This window comes from Sceloporus occidentalis, unplaced genomic scaffold, assembly GCF_023333645.1.
Source record: "Sceloporus occidentalis isolate IW3139 unplaced genomic scaffold, rSceOcc1.0.p SCAF_5, whole genome shotgun sequence".
NCBI lineage: Eukaryota > Metazoa > Chordata > Lepidosauria > Squamata > Phrynosomatidae > Sceloporus > Sceloporus occidentalis.
This window is the reverse complement of record NW_028316985.1, coordinates 174,996,106-175,014,316: the sequence shown is the minus strand read 5'-3', so window position 1 is coordinate 175,014,316 and position 18,211 is coordinate 174,996,106. Positions and strand designations below refer to the sequence as shown.

The window sequence follows — 18,211 nt, the reverse complement described above, 5'->3', positions numbered from 1 at the left end:
CCTTTTTGTATTTGCTGGCTAAAGTCCACAGATCCTGTCGTCTCTTACCCATCAACTCCTAGCTGCACCAGTTTATTTACTATTGTCTGTCTGTCTGCATTGCAGCACTGCAGTAAATACTGTTTAGTTGTCCTCGTCCTAAAATTGCAGTAAACACCATAATCTTTGTTGGACAGTTCTAAAAGTCAGGAACTGTTCTCTGTGAGACTGAAGGAACAGTCCCCAACACCTAGGTTTATCCCTCATGCCAACTTTGATTCTCAAAATGCCAAACTGTTACTATTTACCAAGAATTATAAGTACCAGCCACTCAATCTAAGCATGCAAGAGGTGGCAACTTCCGACCTTAGTCCAAAACAAAGTGCCACAAAGCAGCAGCAGCTGAGGTAAGAACATGCTTACAAGCCACTTTAGGGCCATCTTTCTCCACACAAAATGCTGTGCCAGAGAATTCATTGCGAGAGGAAGGGTCCCAGGTAGAGAAGTTCTGGTATCTCCTCATTTTCTTAAAAAGTTGGTGCAGTTAGACAACTCCTACCCATTTTCCTATATTCTTTTGTGGACTGAAACCAACAGTATGGAATAAGACTCTGGAAATGCATCATAGTACAACAATTCTAGGATATATAAGGAAAATAACATTTAAATGGATATCTACACTCCCCTAATTAGATTTTGTACCTATGAGAAGGACCTGCAAAATGTTCTAGACTAGAACTTGTTAGGAAATGGGCACTCTACAGATCACCCCTCATACATAAAGAATTGTCATTGTTTTTAGTCTATCCTGTTTTTTCTGGAAACAGTCAAAGGATTTTGTTTTGTTCCTTGGCTTGCTCATTATTGTTCTCTCTTTAGTGTAGCTGTGTCACTCTGTACTCAGTTTGGATGTACTACAAGGTTGCTGGATAGTTTGGTTTTGCAATGCTTGTGGTGGATTACTGCTAGAAAAACATATTTTAAGGAGAAAGACGTCTAGTAAAAAAAATTCACAGAATGAGCTCAGTTCAGCCTTCCCATTGCCTTTTCATTATCTGAACCATGAAAAGGTAAACTTCTTGGTAAGCATGTGTTGCATGAGTGGATCTTCTTTGTGACTTGCACTGACCTGACAGTTTAGTACTTTTTCACAAGTTGCATATGAAGATATCCTCTACTTTCTATATGCAACAGGTTTTTGGGGGGCTGTGCAACAGCTACTGGATGTTTCTTGGATACAACAACATCCCTCTTTGGCTTCTTTGTGCTGCTGCCAGCTGACTAGCTTCACTTCCCCTCTTTGGTCTGTTTTTGACCTCCAGAATCTTTGCTGCGTGTACATTTGTGAAACTTTACACAACATTAGAAATTGTTCTAGAGTAAGTATACTTTACACTGCCAGCTTTTAGTAGAATCTCATCCCATCATAGTTAGAAGGGCCCAACCCTCTGCCATGCAGGAATGCACCCCTAAAAGATGTCTGGCTAAGTAAAGGGAAGAATGAAAATGAACAAAGTTATATTCATCTCAGGACCAATAATTTGACACATCTTTGTAGCTTGGGCAGATATGAGAATGATCATCTGGCCTTGACTGCTAGTTCCTGAGTTGACAACAGCATGAGGTAAAGGAACAATCTTGAAGGATTCTGTAGGACCTGTTTTTATTTCATATTAAGACATGGTTCTTAGGTTTTCCTGGCTGCAAAGTCTCAAAAGCAAGAACCAGGGCAGGGTTTCTCCTTTAAACGTCCAACTTTTCATTTGGTAAAAGTAACTGGTCTTTTTGGGGCGTACAAATACAGTCGCACTGTACACTGATTGAAAGGTATTCATTTAAATCATTCGGCAAAGAGAGAGTCACAAAATAATTTGGTGGTAAATAGCAAGTATTTATTTGAAATGAAAACCAAAACCAAAAGGTACCTGAACTATTGCATTTAATCATGTATTGTAATTGTGTTACTCTACCTTTTTGCATTGGAGACAAATATACAATAAAACATTCAGATATCACAGATCTCACACTAGATAGTAGTTCTTTAGGCCTTTTACATAACCACCAAAAAACAGATACTGAATTCTGCAATATAGTACAAAACTCCACCCCCCTCCAGTCATAGCCAGTTATATCTTCAATTTACTCCTGTTGCTGTACAAATAAATGGCCATTTACCTTGGGTTTACAAATTAATAACTGGACAAAAAATATACATTGTACTGACACAAAAAGTCAGTTGTGTTAAGTCATGCAACAAGTAACCAAACTTGCTGAAATTAAAAATATTTTCTAAAAACAGTTTTAACTGCATAAATATTTTTATACACAGCTCATTTACCAAAACAAAAAGGAGAGTATTTTAAATGATACAAAGCAAAAAATAAGTTTCTACTGATTTTTATACATAAGAAAGTGCAAAATAATGTCTCTAAAGTGTTTTTTTTATTTTCCTTTTTGCAATTGAACAGATGGATGGAAGGGTGGAGGCAGCCACTCTCACCTTTCTAAACTTGAACACTGCAGTTGCACATTACAAAGGGAGAGTGTGTGGAAGGGGGACAGGAAGAATTACATCAAGGAACAAGGCAGAAGGAGAGCTATTGGACAGTGCAAAATGGGCTAGTGTGCTGTTTCTGCTCAAAAAAGTTCAGATGCAAAACACAAAATTGCTATTTGGGAAAAGAAAGCCACTGAGTTGCTTGGCCCAGGACTTGGATGGAAGTCGACATACGGGGCTGTTACAAAAAATGATTTGGATCACAGCAGCAGTTGCCAGTAAAATACAAAGGCTTACCTGCACTAAGGATGCAGCTACACACAAGAATATGTATCTCAGCATCTTTTCCTCCCAACAGAACTTGTGAGAACCTCAGGGCAGGTGCCACTGAAAGGAAAGGAGGCTGGAAAACAGCTCTCCTCAGTGCAGTTGAGCCCCGAATCCACCCCTCCTAGATCAACAGGATCTATTCTCTGCATCCCAAACACACAAATAGCCTTAGGAAGAATTCCTCCCCAACCAAGCAGCTGAGGCATTCAGTATATACTCAGTCTGAAATACACCTACACACAATAGCCACACAGAAGACTGGTTACCTTCTGTCTTAAGAGTGCCAAATGTAAAAAGTGTAGAATAACACTGGTACAACATGGTCAATGTAGTTAAATACAGATTTTTTTAAAAAAACAAACAAACATAGTAAACATCGCTACACATCCTGCTGTTTTTCTAATGGCCCAGCATTAGTTGTATCTGGAGTGTTAATGCTATCCAGTGCTTAGAATTTCATCTGCAGAAATTTATTACGATTTGGAGACGCCCCAAATTCTTCTCCCGCTAAAGAGATAGACATCAAGTTAAGTTCTTCTACATTAAATGACAGTTTAGTTTACTTGGTGAAATTAAAATTTGGGGAATGAAGGTGCTTGAAAAAAATTTGACAAAACACTTCCTTTGTAGAATATATTTGCCATTTGAAAACAAGTGTTATTTGGGGGGGGGGGGGGTTCAATAAGCCACTTAAGGCTGCTTGTACTTACAACTAATAAAGCCAGGGAAGGACAACCTGCAGCCCCTTCAGATGAAGTTGGACTGCAGCTCCCATAATTCTTAATCACTGGCTATAATGTAGATAGGAGATTTAATCCAACAGCACCTGGGAAAGCTACAAATTGCTTACAGCTGATTTAGTTCAATTGCTTCTAGCCAATCCTCTAACCCAACTGGCTTGGAAATTCTGTTTGTTAGCCCAGGGAAATAATAAAGTACTGAGCAAGTTAAGGAGAAAACTGATTTTCCTTGAAAATAACAAAGCAGAGCTATTTGAACAAGGCAAAACAGCTACTGGACCAGATTTGCTTGTTTCTGAAACCCTCAATCTTAAAAAGCTTACATGAATTCATGTGGAATCTCTCTTTGGGGGACTTGAAGTGCACATACCAAATGACCATTTTGTTTTAATCCTTGCAGTCCATCATTTTATAAGTAAATGTCATTACCAAAACCATCAAATCAGTGGGACAAACGGTGTTGCTACTAAAAGAAAGGACAAAATAACAAAACCAGTGGAGTGTGTGTGTTCCCATTTATCCTTTACCAGCTACTCCAAGCAGTGTAAATGTTTCTCCTCACTCGCAGCTGAAGAATGATGGTCAGAATACAGGTGTGTTGTGCCACATTCCATTCTACTTCATGGTGTGACAAGGTTTGGGTTTCTCTTGTTGATTTTTGAGCTTTGCCTTTTCCATTGTTAAAAAACAGCAAACACCTAACCTTTCAATGCCAATTCATCTCATTTTCCATTTAGGGAAAATGCATACTTGTCAGGAGTGAAAATAAATAAATAAACCACCGCATTTCAAAGCCTCACTCCAAAGAGGATAATGAGACTGGGTCTCATCTGTATGTTCCTCACTACATCTTAAAACATCAAGGAATGTGAAAGGTGGACTATAAAGTGGATGAAAACACTGAGTGCAACACCCAAGAGAACAAAGAAGCCCCACTGTACTGAATGAAAAATGGACAATTGTTGTGTGGCTCCCATTCATTTCAATGGGTCTTATGCAGAAGAAATCTCTCAGTAGATTAGATTACCATTATCCATTTGTAAGACCAAGGATTTCAAGGCTATTTTGTAGGGAAAAATAATGGTCTATTGTCTTCTTCAAGGGAAAAAAAAGGAAAGATGACTTTCATGCAAGCCGTTTACCTGAAAATAAAACCTGGTATTTGCATTATCTTAAAAATGAGGGAAGCGGCTGGTCCACATTGTATAAAAAGAGACCTAATATTAAATGACATGTTTTACATAGCTTCTATATTTTAGAAAATGCAACAAAAAGATGTTCATTATCTTATAATTTAGAAGAAAATGTTCCATATACTACTGTCCCAAAGAAGTGGATTGTGTTTTTTTTCTCTTACCCCCTTTTCAAAACCTGCCTTAAATAGCTTGGTTTAAGTTAAGATAATGTTTGAACAACTGAAAAAAACAAACATGCAGCCTGGACTGTAAAGGAAAAATAATACAGATAATGCCTCTTGATGTTTTGTTTTTAAAAAATCATATTTAAGTAGACAGATGAGCAAAAGATGAGATGCAAAATATAGTGGTTGGTCTGAAGTCCCATGTAACAGGCAGTTCATTTCATATTTTGATAAAAAGGCCAGTATATCTATTTACAATATCCACAGTTTGCTTGCAAAGAAGGCAGATTTACAACTATCTTCTAAAAAGCCTCCTGCTTCCTGCAACACAAATAAAGTGACTACCTCTACAAAACCAAGGCTGAACAAGAGATGGTTAATGATGGATTTTCCTCTTGGCCCCATTAGGGGGGAAAGCTGGGTCTTCAGGATTCTTACTGCAGTTGTGACAACTCATCTCCCACCTGATGCTTGCTGATAATGTGAATGTTTTTAGCGCCAGCTCTGCAAATGTACACGCAAAATAATTAATGATCCCTTTATGCTTGCAGTGCTTTTAATGCACAGTACAATCAGGAAACGTTCAAGGGCTAGCAATCTAGCCCCTTCCAAATGTACTGCACGTTCCTGTAATTCATGGAGTACTTTGCACCGTAGAGTGCAATGCTTGGAGTGTGCACTGTCTCCCTCTGCCTTGCTAATTCCAGGATCCTTCCTCGGGGCCTCGCTCATGCTGCAGGTTGTAGTAACAGTTCTGGCAAACCCGCACTGGTGAGGAAATTTTCAAGCGCTTGATTTCAGACTGAAAGCGACTGCATCTAAAGAGCAGAACACAAGAGGATTACTCACTTACCCGCTTTCTTGCTTTCACGCTTGCTCAGGATCATGCTGCCCAACAATTTGAAGGCCCACCTTTTTAGGTTGAAAGGGAGCAGTCAGCTAGCAAGCACATCTAGGCTCCACTGTAGGCTGAGGTAACTAGTATTTCCTTCAAAATTTACCTATCATGGCACACTTGCAACTGAGAAAGAATAGAGGAATGTCCACTCTTTGCATATAACCATTACCAGGAGAATTTGGGCTTTAGCCAAAACTGTTCAGCTCCACAATGCTCCAAATCAGGTTTTTTGCAAGCACTGGACTGATGGGTGTACAGAGATGACACTGTGAAGAATTACAATTACAGGTAGCAGCTTGTTCTACCACTTAGATCATTGCAGGACCTGTGATGATCGCTTTGTCCTTTATGCCAAGTAATGATACTTATAGCTACCTCAAAGTAAGATTCAGTGTATCTCTTCTTCTACAGAACTTGGTGCAAACATTTCCCTCCTATTATTGGTAGGAAGTACAACTGTGACACTGAAATAAAGGAGGCAGCCTCATTTGTTGTTGGAAGCATTTTCAGATGTTAGCATCTTTCCAATAACTATTCATTCATAAATCTATAGAAAAGATAATGATTCTTACTTCTGACAAAAGAGTTGTCCACAGTTCCTGCAATGGTGGCGTCTTTCGGTAAGAGAAAACCGGACTGAGCAGCTGGAGCAACTATCTCCTCCTTCATCTTTCACCCAGTGGTCAGCTGCAGAGCGGCCAGGTTGGTCACTTACAGACCAGCTAAACACTCTGCCTCTGCTGTCACCTACAAGAATTCTGCTGTGATCCCTAGGGGGGAAAAGACACAAAGGAATCATCCCTCCGTGAAAACATTTTACTTGAGGGAATCTGAGACTAAAATAATCCACTTTGCCCCCTCAACACCTTTCCATTTCATATAAAGGAAGCAAATATGCAAACTTGCTGAGCCAAAGTAAGGTTCATATATCCAGTCCAATATCGAAATAAAAAGGAGGTCACAATGAGGATACCGAACACAAGCGAAGAAAGCAACAAAATGGCACTGAAACATCCTCACTGTTTCTAAATTAATTAGCTATATTAGGTAAATTAATTCATTCTTGTTTAGGCTGTCATTTAGGGCAATACCCTTGAAGGAATGATTAAATAAAACAACCATAAATCTGATTTCATATTTTACTAAGATCAATTACCATTCAAAAAACAGCAAGCTAAACCAGGTAACAGGTCAGCAATACACCACTGTCAGTGGCCATAAATCATTTTAGAAAATGTAAACTGCATTAATAGCTTGGATTTCAAATTTCCTCTCCATACCTGGAAGGGCTGGACATTCAGAGGTGGCTTTGAAGGACATGAAGTGGGAAGAGCAATCTTTGTTGATGCAATGTTGTTCCTGCAGCTACTGTGCCACCTCTCACATTATGCCAGTTAATGTCCCTGTTCATGACATCACTTCCCACAAGTCTGAATCTAAGATGGCCTATTTGTTATTCTGCCATAGTCTATGAAGATGGCCCTCACTGATGTCCATCAAGCATTTTACTGTTTCACACTTTTCAGTACTGTTTTCAGGCTTTGCATCTTCCTGTTGCCTTCTGCACTAGCCAAAGGAATGCTCCAGTAAGCTCACAAGGAGGGCTCATCATGATAGCCACCCTAAACTTGGTGGTTTATAAGTGCCTGGAAGTGTTTATTTGTTTGTCATTAACTTCAGCTTTTCATAGTCTCATGCTAACATGCTCACTGGCCAAGTGCTGCCAAAAGATATAACCTTTCTAAGCTCTGACCCTTGCTAAAAGTCACCTATCAGCTGTGAATTCTAATCAATGTATTGCCCATTTCAATCATTTCTGAAGGTTATACAACAGGATAAATTTTGGAGCCATCTACTGTTTTTTTTTTCCTGCTTTTTTCTGTGCCTGTGTTCAGGACTGCATTCTGAGGAGACAGAGGTCCTAATGCCCTACACACAGGGCTGCATATAAAACAAACAAGTTACTCACTTGGAGATGCCTAATGCTGTGATCTCTGCAGGATGAGTGTTGTCCTTGCGATCAAAGGCGGTATGCATAGTTAGTTTGCTCCTGAATACCAGCTGCCGCTCCCATCTGTAGCCTAAGGAGGGAAGAGGATACCAATGTAGGCACATATGGATGATAGGCACTACTAGTCTGTGACAGTTCTATGAAATAAGTTTAGCACTTTGAAGTATGTGGGCTGTGGCAAAGCCACAGTAAATTTTTTGAACTTCCCATGGATCTCAATGCTCCTATGCTTCTCTTAGCATGAAATGGGGTCAGCTGTAGGATTGATAGCCCCCATCCAGAATTATAAAGTGGAACTTGCCTTCTAGTCTGTAGGAAGAACAATATTCCCTTCAGACTATGTTATCCTGTTTACATTTGAGGGAGCATGCAGTTCTTTCATTCCCCTAATTACAAGGTTGCAGCTTTCATCATTTTGGAGGCTACTCAGTGCATACAAGCTAATTGGAACACATTAGGCTAACCTAATCAAATCAAAAGTGCTTCCCCAGTGGATTATACCCCATCCAACAATCTATGAATTGTGCTTTCTCAATAATGTACAGTTCAGGATCTCCACTTTCAGATGCTGCAATCTGAGAAATCTCAAGCCAGTGTCCAACATCCTGCTGAGCAAACAAGGCCACAGCAAGACACTTCCAGGTCAACATCCCACACTGGGCAATAGAGCATTAAGAGTTCTGCACATGGAATTCTTCCATGGCCCCTCACTCATGACCCCCAGGACTCACCATTTTGCTGTTATGGCTTCTCCTTGAATGGCCATTCTGGGGTTGGCAAAGAGGCAACTGAAGATGCAGACTAATTACATCTTGTGTTAGGGCCTTCTGGAGTTCTTGGCAGATGATCTCCTTGTTCTGTGGTTATGTATGAGGCACAGCAAAATACCTCTGACACCCTGTACTCTCCACCAGCCACAGAATGGATGTTCAGGGGGCTACAACAGCAAAACAACGAGCCTGGGGACAGGGGCTTCAGCCATTACGGTGGGCAGAAGTGAATACTCATCTCCACAATGACCAAAAAAAGATTTAATGAGGCATAAGGTTGATTTACACGTGTGCATGTCACTAACAAAACACAGTCCCATTTGTAAAATAAGAAGCATTCAGATACCTGGCTTGAGCTTGCTGAAATGTCGTACTTCCCCTTGATTAGGATGAGGGTGGTTAGCTTGAGTGTGGGGATATCCCTTGGTTTGTCCATCAGAGTAGTTTACAAAGATGAAGCCATCTTTCTCATCCAGGCTGAGCTGGTCAGACCAACGCCTTGAGTCATCAGAGCTGCTGTCTGCTGACCATGCAGCAGCTGCTCGGCTTGAGGATGACCGGGGGCGGGGGTTGGAGCTGCTGGGCTGAATCCGGCTGTCTTGCAGCTTTGTTTCCTGGCTAAGGCCTGGATCTTCTGTTTCAGAGTCACTGCTTTCCTCATCTGGCACTTCCTGCCCTATTGTACACAATCCAAAAACACACACATAGTCATCACTCACATTTCTCTCAGCCCCACAATGACTCTGCCATAATTCAACTCTCATCCAGATTCACACAACTCATTTTGGATGCCATTTAAAAACACAACACAACACAACAAAACAAAACAAGCACTATGTTGACTTCTGTGTGTTCATTAGCCTTGTGTTATTGTTCCACTTGCTGTGACCACAGACTCCAAACAAAGGTAGCGGAGCCCAAAGTCAAAACATATCTCCAGCAATAAGAAAGTGCAGAATCACATTAAAGATGAGTACATATTTTGAAGCTGTTTGTAATCGGCGAATGTGCAAGATATCAAACCAGCTACTGCAGACTGAATTAAGCCACTCAACTGCCACTTCTCTCACGTATGAATGACTGAGACCATCTGCCAAATGGCTACTCCACTGGACCCAGGGGTGCATGAAAGGAAATGATCCCCACCCCACTCTCAAAACTCTAACTCACTTTTGGTTTTCAAAAGATAACAATGAGAAGCCTGTAGTGATTCCTTTCCTGTTTGACAGACACCAGCAATCTCTCCACTCATTAAGATGAAACTCCTATTGTAGTATCTGGGTTCCAAGAGAGTACAGGGCCCTTGGCCCATTCCCTCTCTTTTTCAAGGTTCCAGTCATTCTGAACACACACAAGCCAGTCATTCTTCATCTACAATCTGAAAATGAATCACACAGTCCATTCATATCTTGAACAATTCATGGTTCATGAGAGGCAATAACCCCCTCCCCTAAAAAAAAAATTAGTACCTATTTGTTGTTCCAGACACTCTTCCTGCATCTCAAGTGTCTCCACAGGTTCAGGAGCTGGAGTTTCTGGGACTTGCAGGAACTCCATCCGCCAGAACTAGATAAAACAGATAGGAAAGTGTGAATGTAAATTTACATTCCTATGACATATACTTGTCTTAACGCAGAACTAACATAACCTTTTTCTTGCCATGATACTAGATCTGTTGCAAAGTAATAACATATCTAAAGGCTCACCAACATTTAATAGCCTGAATATTTAAATTAAAGACCAACCCTACTGTTCTGAAGTATGTTCGGTAATAGGATGGTGGATTTAACCTTTTATAGAATTTACCCAATAAAGTAGCATATTAAATATTTGAATGCAGAACTACTGTGTTTGGGAACCACATAGAAGGGATGGCCAAATGTTGGAGATCAGGCAGCTTGCATACATGTAAAAAATAATAATAATTTGTTTGCCCCAAATGCCCTCTAGGGAGTGCATTTTCAGTATTGCCCCTCTTCCCTTCCATTTCAGACCCAGGAAAGGCTTTTATATAACAAGAAGTGATCCAGAAGTCATTTCCTTTCTTTTTTCAAAAGGCCTCTCCAGAGCTGAAAATGGCCAAGGGGCAAACATGTAGCACAAGGTCCCAACTCCCTAGAGGGCGGTTAGGAGATATCTGGAGGCAACATTTTTTATCTTAATATTTTTCATCAGTTTTTTTAATCCTCCCTCAGGGGCCACAAAAATAAGACATGAGACTCTGCCCATTGCACATCTTAAAAGGCCAGCTCAATAGCAAGGCTTAAAAGGGATGCATTTTGTTTATTTCACCTAATTAGGCAATTACTTAGGAGTTAAAACTATTCTGCTCCTAAGTAGGATGAGCTTATAGTATAACTTACTGGGACATATGATAATGATCCACAGCAACTACTGAGAGCAGTGGTCCCCAAACTGTGCCCTTTAAGAGATTTTGGACTTTTCAGAAGAGATTTTGGAGCTCTCAGAAGCCACAGCCACGTTAGCTGAAGTCCAAAATCCCTTAAAAAGCACAGTCTGGGGACCACTGACTTAGAGAGATAGCAACTACTTATTCTGCATGAGTCCTGGTACTTACCCGGACCACTCCATCTGAATGCCCTGTCACAATGACATTCTGGGTATCCCACTCATTCATTTCTGACATGCAACAACAGAGGATCTGCTGGCTGCGTCCAGTGAAAGTGTTCACACTCACAATGGGGTTTCCATTAATGCTCCACACATGGATATATGTGCCAGCACAAGATACAATGTCTCCCTGAAAAAGGAAAAAATGTTCTAAACACACTAAGATATCCATAATTTTGGGCTGAATATTTTCTATCATCAGGGAGAAACAAGCATATAATTTTTTCTGAAGAAGGAAGGCATGGTCAGGCTGTCATTTCAAGAACCCGTGACCTTATCCAACTCCATCTGCATCACTATGCAGTACTATCCAATCTAAGGCAAACTCAAGATCCCTTAGTATGCTATAGTTGCATCATGGGAGTTATGTTCTTGTCCAACAGTGGGCAAAGTTGTCCGCATGGGTCCCCAGTGGTGCTTTACAGCTCCTATGTTTGTTTTGCCTAGCCCCACATCTGAGTCACTACCACCATGTTGGTCGTAGTGTCAATTATTTGTGTCTTCACCTGACTGTCAATTCTCTTTTCTTGTTGGGGCAATGATTAACTGTGAACAATCAATGCAATTGGCTCTGCCTCTATCATAACTTGATTTCAATCATTATTGCAGCACAGAAGTATGGCATGATGGCATTAATCATAGAATCATAGAGTTGCAAGAGACCGCATGGGCCATCCAGTCCAACCCCCTGCCATGCAGGAAATCCACATCAAAGCATCCCTGACAGATGGCCATCTAGCCTCTGCTTAAAGACCTCCAAGGAAGGAGACTTCACTACACTCTGAAGGAGTTTGTTCCACTGTCGAACAGCCCTTACTGTCAGGAAGTTCTTCCTAATGTTGAGGTGGAATTTCTTTTTCTGTAGCTTGCATCCATCGTTCCGGGTCCTGTTCTCTGGAGCAGCAGAAAACAAACTTGCTCCCTTCTCAATATGACATCCTTTCAAATATTTAAACAGGGCTATCATATCACCTCTTAACCTTCTTTTCTCCAGGCTAAACATCCCCAGCTCCCTGAGTCGTTCCTCATAGGGCATGGTTTCCAGACCTTTCACCATTTTAGTCACCCTCCTTTGGACACACTCCAGTTTCTCAACATCCTTTTTAAATTGTGGTGCCCAAAACTGGACACAATATTCCAGGTGGGGCCTGACCAAAGCAGAATACAGTGGCACTATTACTTCTCTTGATCTAGACGCTATACTTTTATTGATGCAGCCTAAAAGAGATTAAATCTCTTCAAGAGTACCCACCCACACCTTCTTCTTTAGGCTGGAGAGAGGTGAAAGAAAATGAAAGATTTCTAGTTCCCTCACAGTGCCAGCATGTGACTCCTGAAAATTTGCTTTGAGGTAATGTTTCTTGGTGGAAAAAAGGCTGCTGAGTTACCACTGTGCAAATGTATATCAGTTTTAGAAAATCTATCAAAAAGGAGATGTGGATTCGAACCGCATTGTGAGAAAGGGCACAAGTAGATAAAGAAATCAGACACTGAAACCCATTAAAAAACCTTGTTACTGAGATAGGACTTCAGGCTTACAAAGCAGCATGCTAATTCATACCGTCAATTCATTAATACAGAGGGCTGAAACGGGGGCTCTGTGACCTCGAAGCTGAGTTAAAAAGGAGAGTTTATTCAAATCCCAAATTATGCAGGTACGGTCACGAGATCCACTCACGATGATATGGTAGGCCAGTGAGGCTGTTAAGCATGTGACTGCCTCTGTGTGGCCAAGCAGTGCCTAAAGGTAAAGCCAAAAGAAAGAGAGAGAGAATAAAATCATACAATCAAGCATAATATATAATAATAAATATAATATAATATAATAATGCTACTGCAGCAAGTTGAAGTTATTGAGTTCTCCTAAAAAATGTGGCAAAATGGGAAAACACTATGCTATGGAACAGGCAAATTACAAAAAAGCCATAGAAAATGAATATATTAGTTAGTTGATACAATGTACTAAGGTAATTACTGCTAAACAACTGGGAATCACTTAACTAGGCACAATGTTTGGTGAAGTGTGCCTAAGTGTGCCATGGTCAAAACATTAGGCCATGAGGACTTAATGCAAGCAATTTTGAACATCTCTTCAACCTTCTTTCCACTCACTGTGTAAATAGAAGACCGTCTGGGAGACAACTGATTGATGTTCAATTGGTTGGAGTGACCAGAAATGGGTTATATTTCATAGATTTTGGCATCACTATTCATGTGGTTACATGTATGGTAGTATGCTTGCGCAAAATGGTAAACAGAACGTCTTACAGTCCTGGCAGGACAGATGACTCCTCTCAGCAAACAACCTGTTTTGGCAATCTGCCCATATACCAACAAGAGGGGAAGGCTTCCATCTCAAGTCACACCTGAATTACTGAATTGTTTCATTTCCTCTGCGGCAACAAGTTATGCAAGACTCTGTTTTCTAAGGTGAAAATCCAGACCTACCTGTTTAAGAGTGAGTGTTTTGGCCTTTTCCTTGGACGTGCCCATCTCCCATACACAGACAACTGTGCTGGTGCCTCCAGTGATGACAAGTTTGGGGTTTGGACAGATGGCACAGAGAACCTGTCCCCATTCTGATAAGCACTCATAAACAATCACAGCCTAGGAAGTTGAAAAGGTTAGGTAGTATACAAATAAGTTGTATCACAATTCTATCACTTGTGTTATATCAAGAATCAAATGGAGAGTTGAGGAGGAGGCAGTTTGTTGAAAGATCCAGAAATCAACTTTCTAGGGAGAGAAAATAATACATTGCCTAACATTTGACCATACAATCCAGTAAACAGATTTTCTCCCTCTTCTAAAGGCATTCCAGGATGGAGGCAGAGAATGTTTAATACCCAGTTCCCATCCATGAACTGGGTTTGCTCTGTGGATTCAGAAACTACTTCCTTGTGTGAGATAAAGAAGCAAAAAATTAAAATTAAAATTAAAAAAAGTAGAGGTGGAATGAGCGAGAGCAGAAGAACAGGAAACAGAAGGGCTGCAGTTCTTTTCTATGTGGTCACTGAAAGATTTGGGTGTGGTTATGAGAAAAACATATGCATAATCTAACATATCAGAAAAGAGACCTGCCATCACTGGTTTCTGAATAGTGCTAAGGCCTGGATACCATCTCTTCTGATGTGGGTAAGCCTGACCTCTAAAGACTGCCTATCAAATATTTTTCATAATCAAATAGTATACCAGGACTGCCTATCAAATATTTTTCAATGGTTGTACTGCTTATCACACAAGCATCAGACCTAGTGTTTGCACATCTTTCCAACAATGGCTGAAAACCTCAGTTTCTCTGACTCCTTCACCACCATCTCCTTCAGACTGGAATTAGCTATACTGTGGTTAAATTGACTTTATAGTTGTCTCTATTTTTGCTAAAAATCAAGCAAACATACAAAAGCAAGAAGAAAAATCACACATAAGGAGACTAGATAATGTAACTGAATTACACTGCTGGGATGCTGTATGCTATTCGATCCTACACCCCCAGTAAAGTAGATGCAACACCACAACAGCAGGCCAGGCATCATCATCATCATCATCATCATCATCATCATCATCATCATCATCATCATCGTCGTTTATTTATATAATGCTGTACATTTTGCATAACCCACAAACCACCAGTCACAGTGTCATCAGTGCAATATGGATACCACAGAATCATAGAGTTGGAAGACACTATGACCATGCAGGAATTCATAATCAAAGCATCCCTGACAGATGGCCATCCAACCTGTTTAAAAACCTCCAAAGAAGGAGACCTCATGACACTCTGCGGGAGTGTGTTCCACAGCTCTGTCGGGAAATTTCTGCTAAGGTTGAGGTGGATTCCCTTTTCCTGTAGCTTGCATCCATTGTTCCAGGTCCTATTCCCTGGAGCAGCAGAAAACAAGCTTGCTCCCTCCTCAATATGACACCCCTTCAAATACTTAAAAAGGGCCATCATATCACCTCTTAACCATCTCTTTCCTCATAGGGCATGGTTCCCAGAGCCTTCACCATTTTGGTCGCTCTCCTCTGGACACACTAGATAATGGTGCATTTTATCTGCACTGACACTGGCAGGTTTCCCTGCCCCTCTCTGCCCACACACTATGAAACAAGAACTGAATTAGAAAGACTATGATCTTCTGAAATCCAATCACACACTAAAATCCTGGATTTCTGAAATGTTTACTATGAGGCAGCAATTACTGCTCCACCAGGAAAAAATTCATTAGGGAGAGACGGAGAATTCTTAAAAAACAAACCACAAGATTCCTTTTTCAGACAATGGGTGTACCCTCTAACTTTTTTTGTCTAATCAACAAAGCTCTGTTTTCTTACATGCTGTTATGAATTCATTCATGGACTAAAAACACTGCAAAGTAAGAAAAAGGTTAATTTTTCACAGAACAAATGGGTAGAACAGTGCTGTTGTGGAGTTGTTTTAAATTATGTACACTGATTATATCTGTACTTGAATTATTGTCTCTAATTGAATATAGAATTTATAAAAATTGTTAAATGGAACAATCTGCTTGGTGTTAGGCAGTTTTCCTCAACCACTCTGCTGTAAAGCCTTCTCATATTAGTTCCAATACAATCATGCAAGTCAGAGAACCACTGAAGTTTGATATACCAACCTTGTCTGACTCATAGGCTCCCAGCCTGCAGCTCAGATCTGCATAACCCCATGCAAATGTTTTATTCCAGGCAGGTGGGATTAGCACTTTATTCAGTTCTACTGCCAAAATTCCTTTGTCTGTGCATACTATCTGCCCTACACGCTCCTTGAGCTCTGCTCAAAAACAACAACAAAAATCAAAGAAAGAAGTAAGTAACACACAAAAATCTTGCTTTTATATACACGGTCGATACGTGAGATTATGTGAAATGCTTACCTGAACACAGTATCAATTTCAGAATATTTAATAAGAACTTACTGAAAATCTTGTTTACATTACTGAAAACTTGGGATAAAATTTAAACAGTGATCATTTGTGCCATACTGTTATCAAAACCTAGGTCACAGAATTATCCATAATTAGATAGGAGAGTTTCAAGGATATTTAGCTAATGAGAATGCTACAGGAATGAGTCATTCCTCCAACAGAACTGTGCTTGAGGAATCAATCCTTCAATCAGTATTATATTTCAGCAAAGTGGCAAACGAAATATTGGGTCTTGGGACATGACTGTATGAACTGCAGCATAATCAGTTTTACTTTGTGAAGATTTATTTTCAGTCTTGTGGCTTTCACTTACAACTTGAATCTTGCTCACGTTAATGGTTCAATGTGGGTTATTATATGCTAGATGCAGTGTAAACCAGAATAGGTCAAAGCATAAACAAGGAACAGCAGTGCAATACAACATAAATCCTGAATGTATTTGCATGCTCACAGAATATATCTGAAGTGAATAACCATACAAGAAAACATGAAATTGTGGGCCAGCCATCTGTCTGAATCCCACTAGAACTCAGAGCCCAAATCTCTAATTTCCAATACATATATCCTTTGAGCTACCCTATGTAGTTATAGCTATCCTATCTAGATACAATTGCTGACTTCCTACTGTCTCTGCAAACATGGGCTGCTATCCTACAGTAATACTCGCAGAGTTGGTTATTACCTATAAAGCCCTACATGGCTTGTGCCCGAGTTACTTGAGGGACCGCATCTCCCCATATGATCCACCCCACACACTCAGAACATCTGGTAAGAATTTACTGGAAACACCATCTTCCAAATATGTCTCCACATCCCAAAAGGCCTTTACAATAATGGCCCCAAGGATGTGGAATAGTCTTCCTGAAGAGCTCTGTCTCACAACCCCCTTGGAAACATTTAAAAAGAGACTTAAAACCGTGCTCTTTCATCAAGCTTTCCCCCCCGGGGAGTGATGACCAATATGCCTGTCTGGCAACGATATTTGGCCTTGGCCCTGGATGTCTGATTGTTGATGTTTTGATGTAATATTTTTTTAGATTGTGTATGTATCGATTTTAATAGCCTGTAACCCCGTTTCGATCCATCGGGAGAGGCGGGGAAACATAAATAAATTATTATTATTATTATTATTATTATTATTATTATTATGCAACGTACTGGTTGAGCATGCTTGCTGGATGTAATGTATCAAAGATGCAGCATATTTATGTGCAGCGTCTCCCCCAACTTCCCAGCAGCTTCTTAGCAATTGCACATACTTTGGTAGTATCCATGAGAGAGTATCCATGTGACCAGATAGAGAATATGCTGCAGTTCCAGGAAGGTGACAACTGCTCTTTTCCTCCTGCTGCAGAACTATGGCTAGATGCTGTGTGGGTGCCCTTATCCTCATCCAGCAATTAAATGACCATGTGGTATGAAACTGCCTTGTTTGGGTTCTGAGAGGAGGTACTGAAAGCCCCCTTAAGAAATACACTATAAAGCACATATGCTCTTATAACCATAGTTTATGTGAATGTATGTCACCAACAGGATTCTGGCCATGGGTTCAGCTTTCATATGGGGCTCCAAGCAAATGGAGCCAAATGCACAGGTCAAAACGGATTCCCACCCTCCATGCTTTTGTGATTTTGCCTACACATAGCTCTGTAAGAGCAATTCCTTGTTTTAGGGGATGTCCAATACAGAACTATTTGCAGGGTAGACCCTACCACTTGTATACCCTACATATAAAAATTATGTTTATAGAAGGCTCTGGTGCATTCATTAAAATCAAGTCTCTAACCAAGGGATGTTCAGCTGACCCTTTCTTTGATGCTTTTAGACAGCCCAAGCTTTTATAGCATTTAAATGCTGTTTAGAGACCTGTGTTTGGTGTGTTCTTAACACTGTCCAGTTTTAACCATAATAATGTGTTGGAACATCTTTCCAGGGTTAAGTATCAGATTGTGGGTTTTTTAAAACTTTATTTTTATTTTTAAAAAGCATATCCGTACAAAATTATGATTTATAAAATTTTCACAAACTAAACCAAACACTTGAATTATCAAC

The 18,211-nt window shown here is 40.3% G+C and overlaps 1 protein-coding gene across 6 annotated transcripts in view; it reads right to left on the bottom strand.

The window, feature by feature from the left end:
• Positions 1-3,161: 3,161 nt before the first annotated feature.
• Positions 3,162-18,211, bottom strand: part of WDFY3 (WD repeat and FYVE domain containing 3) — a 172,131-nt gene continuing 157,081 nt past the window's right edge. For all 6 annotated transcript variants that reach the window (XM_089526177.1, XM_089526181.1, XM_089526180.1 and 3 more), the window contains 9 exons: positions 15,851-16,005; positions 13,665-13,823; positions 12,778-12,957; positions 11,164-11,346; positions 10,055-10,151; positions 8,932-9,261; positions 7,774-7,885; positions 6,377-6,574; positions 3,162-5,724 (listed from right to left, as the gene is read on the bottom strand). In XM_089526177.1, coding sequence (XP_089382303.1) covers positions 5,604-5,724; positions 6,377-6,574; positions 7,774-7,885; positions 8,932-9,261; positions 10,055-10,151; positions 11,164-11,346; positions 12,778-12,957; positions 13,665-13,823; positions 15,851-16,005 — 1,535 coding nt within the window. In that variant the 3' untranslated portion in view covers positions 3,162-5,603. The remainder of the gene's footprint in view (positions 5,725-6,376; positions 6,575-7,773; positions 7,886-8,931; positions 9,262-10,054; positions 10,152-11,163; positions 11,347-12,777; positions 12,958-13,664; positions 13,824-15,850; positions 16,006-18,211) is intronic.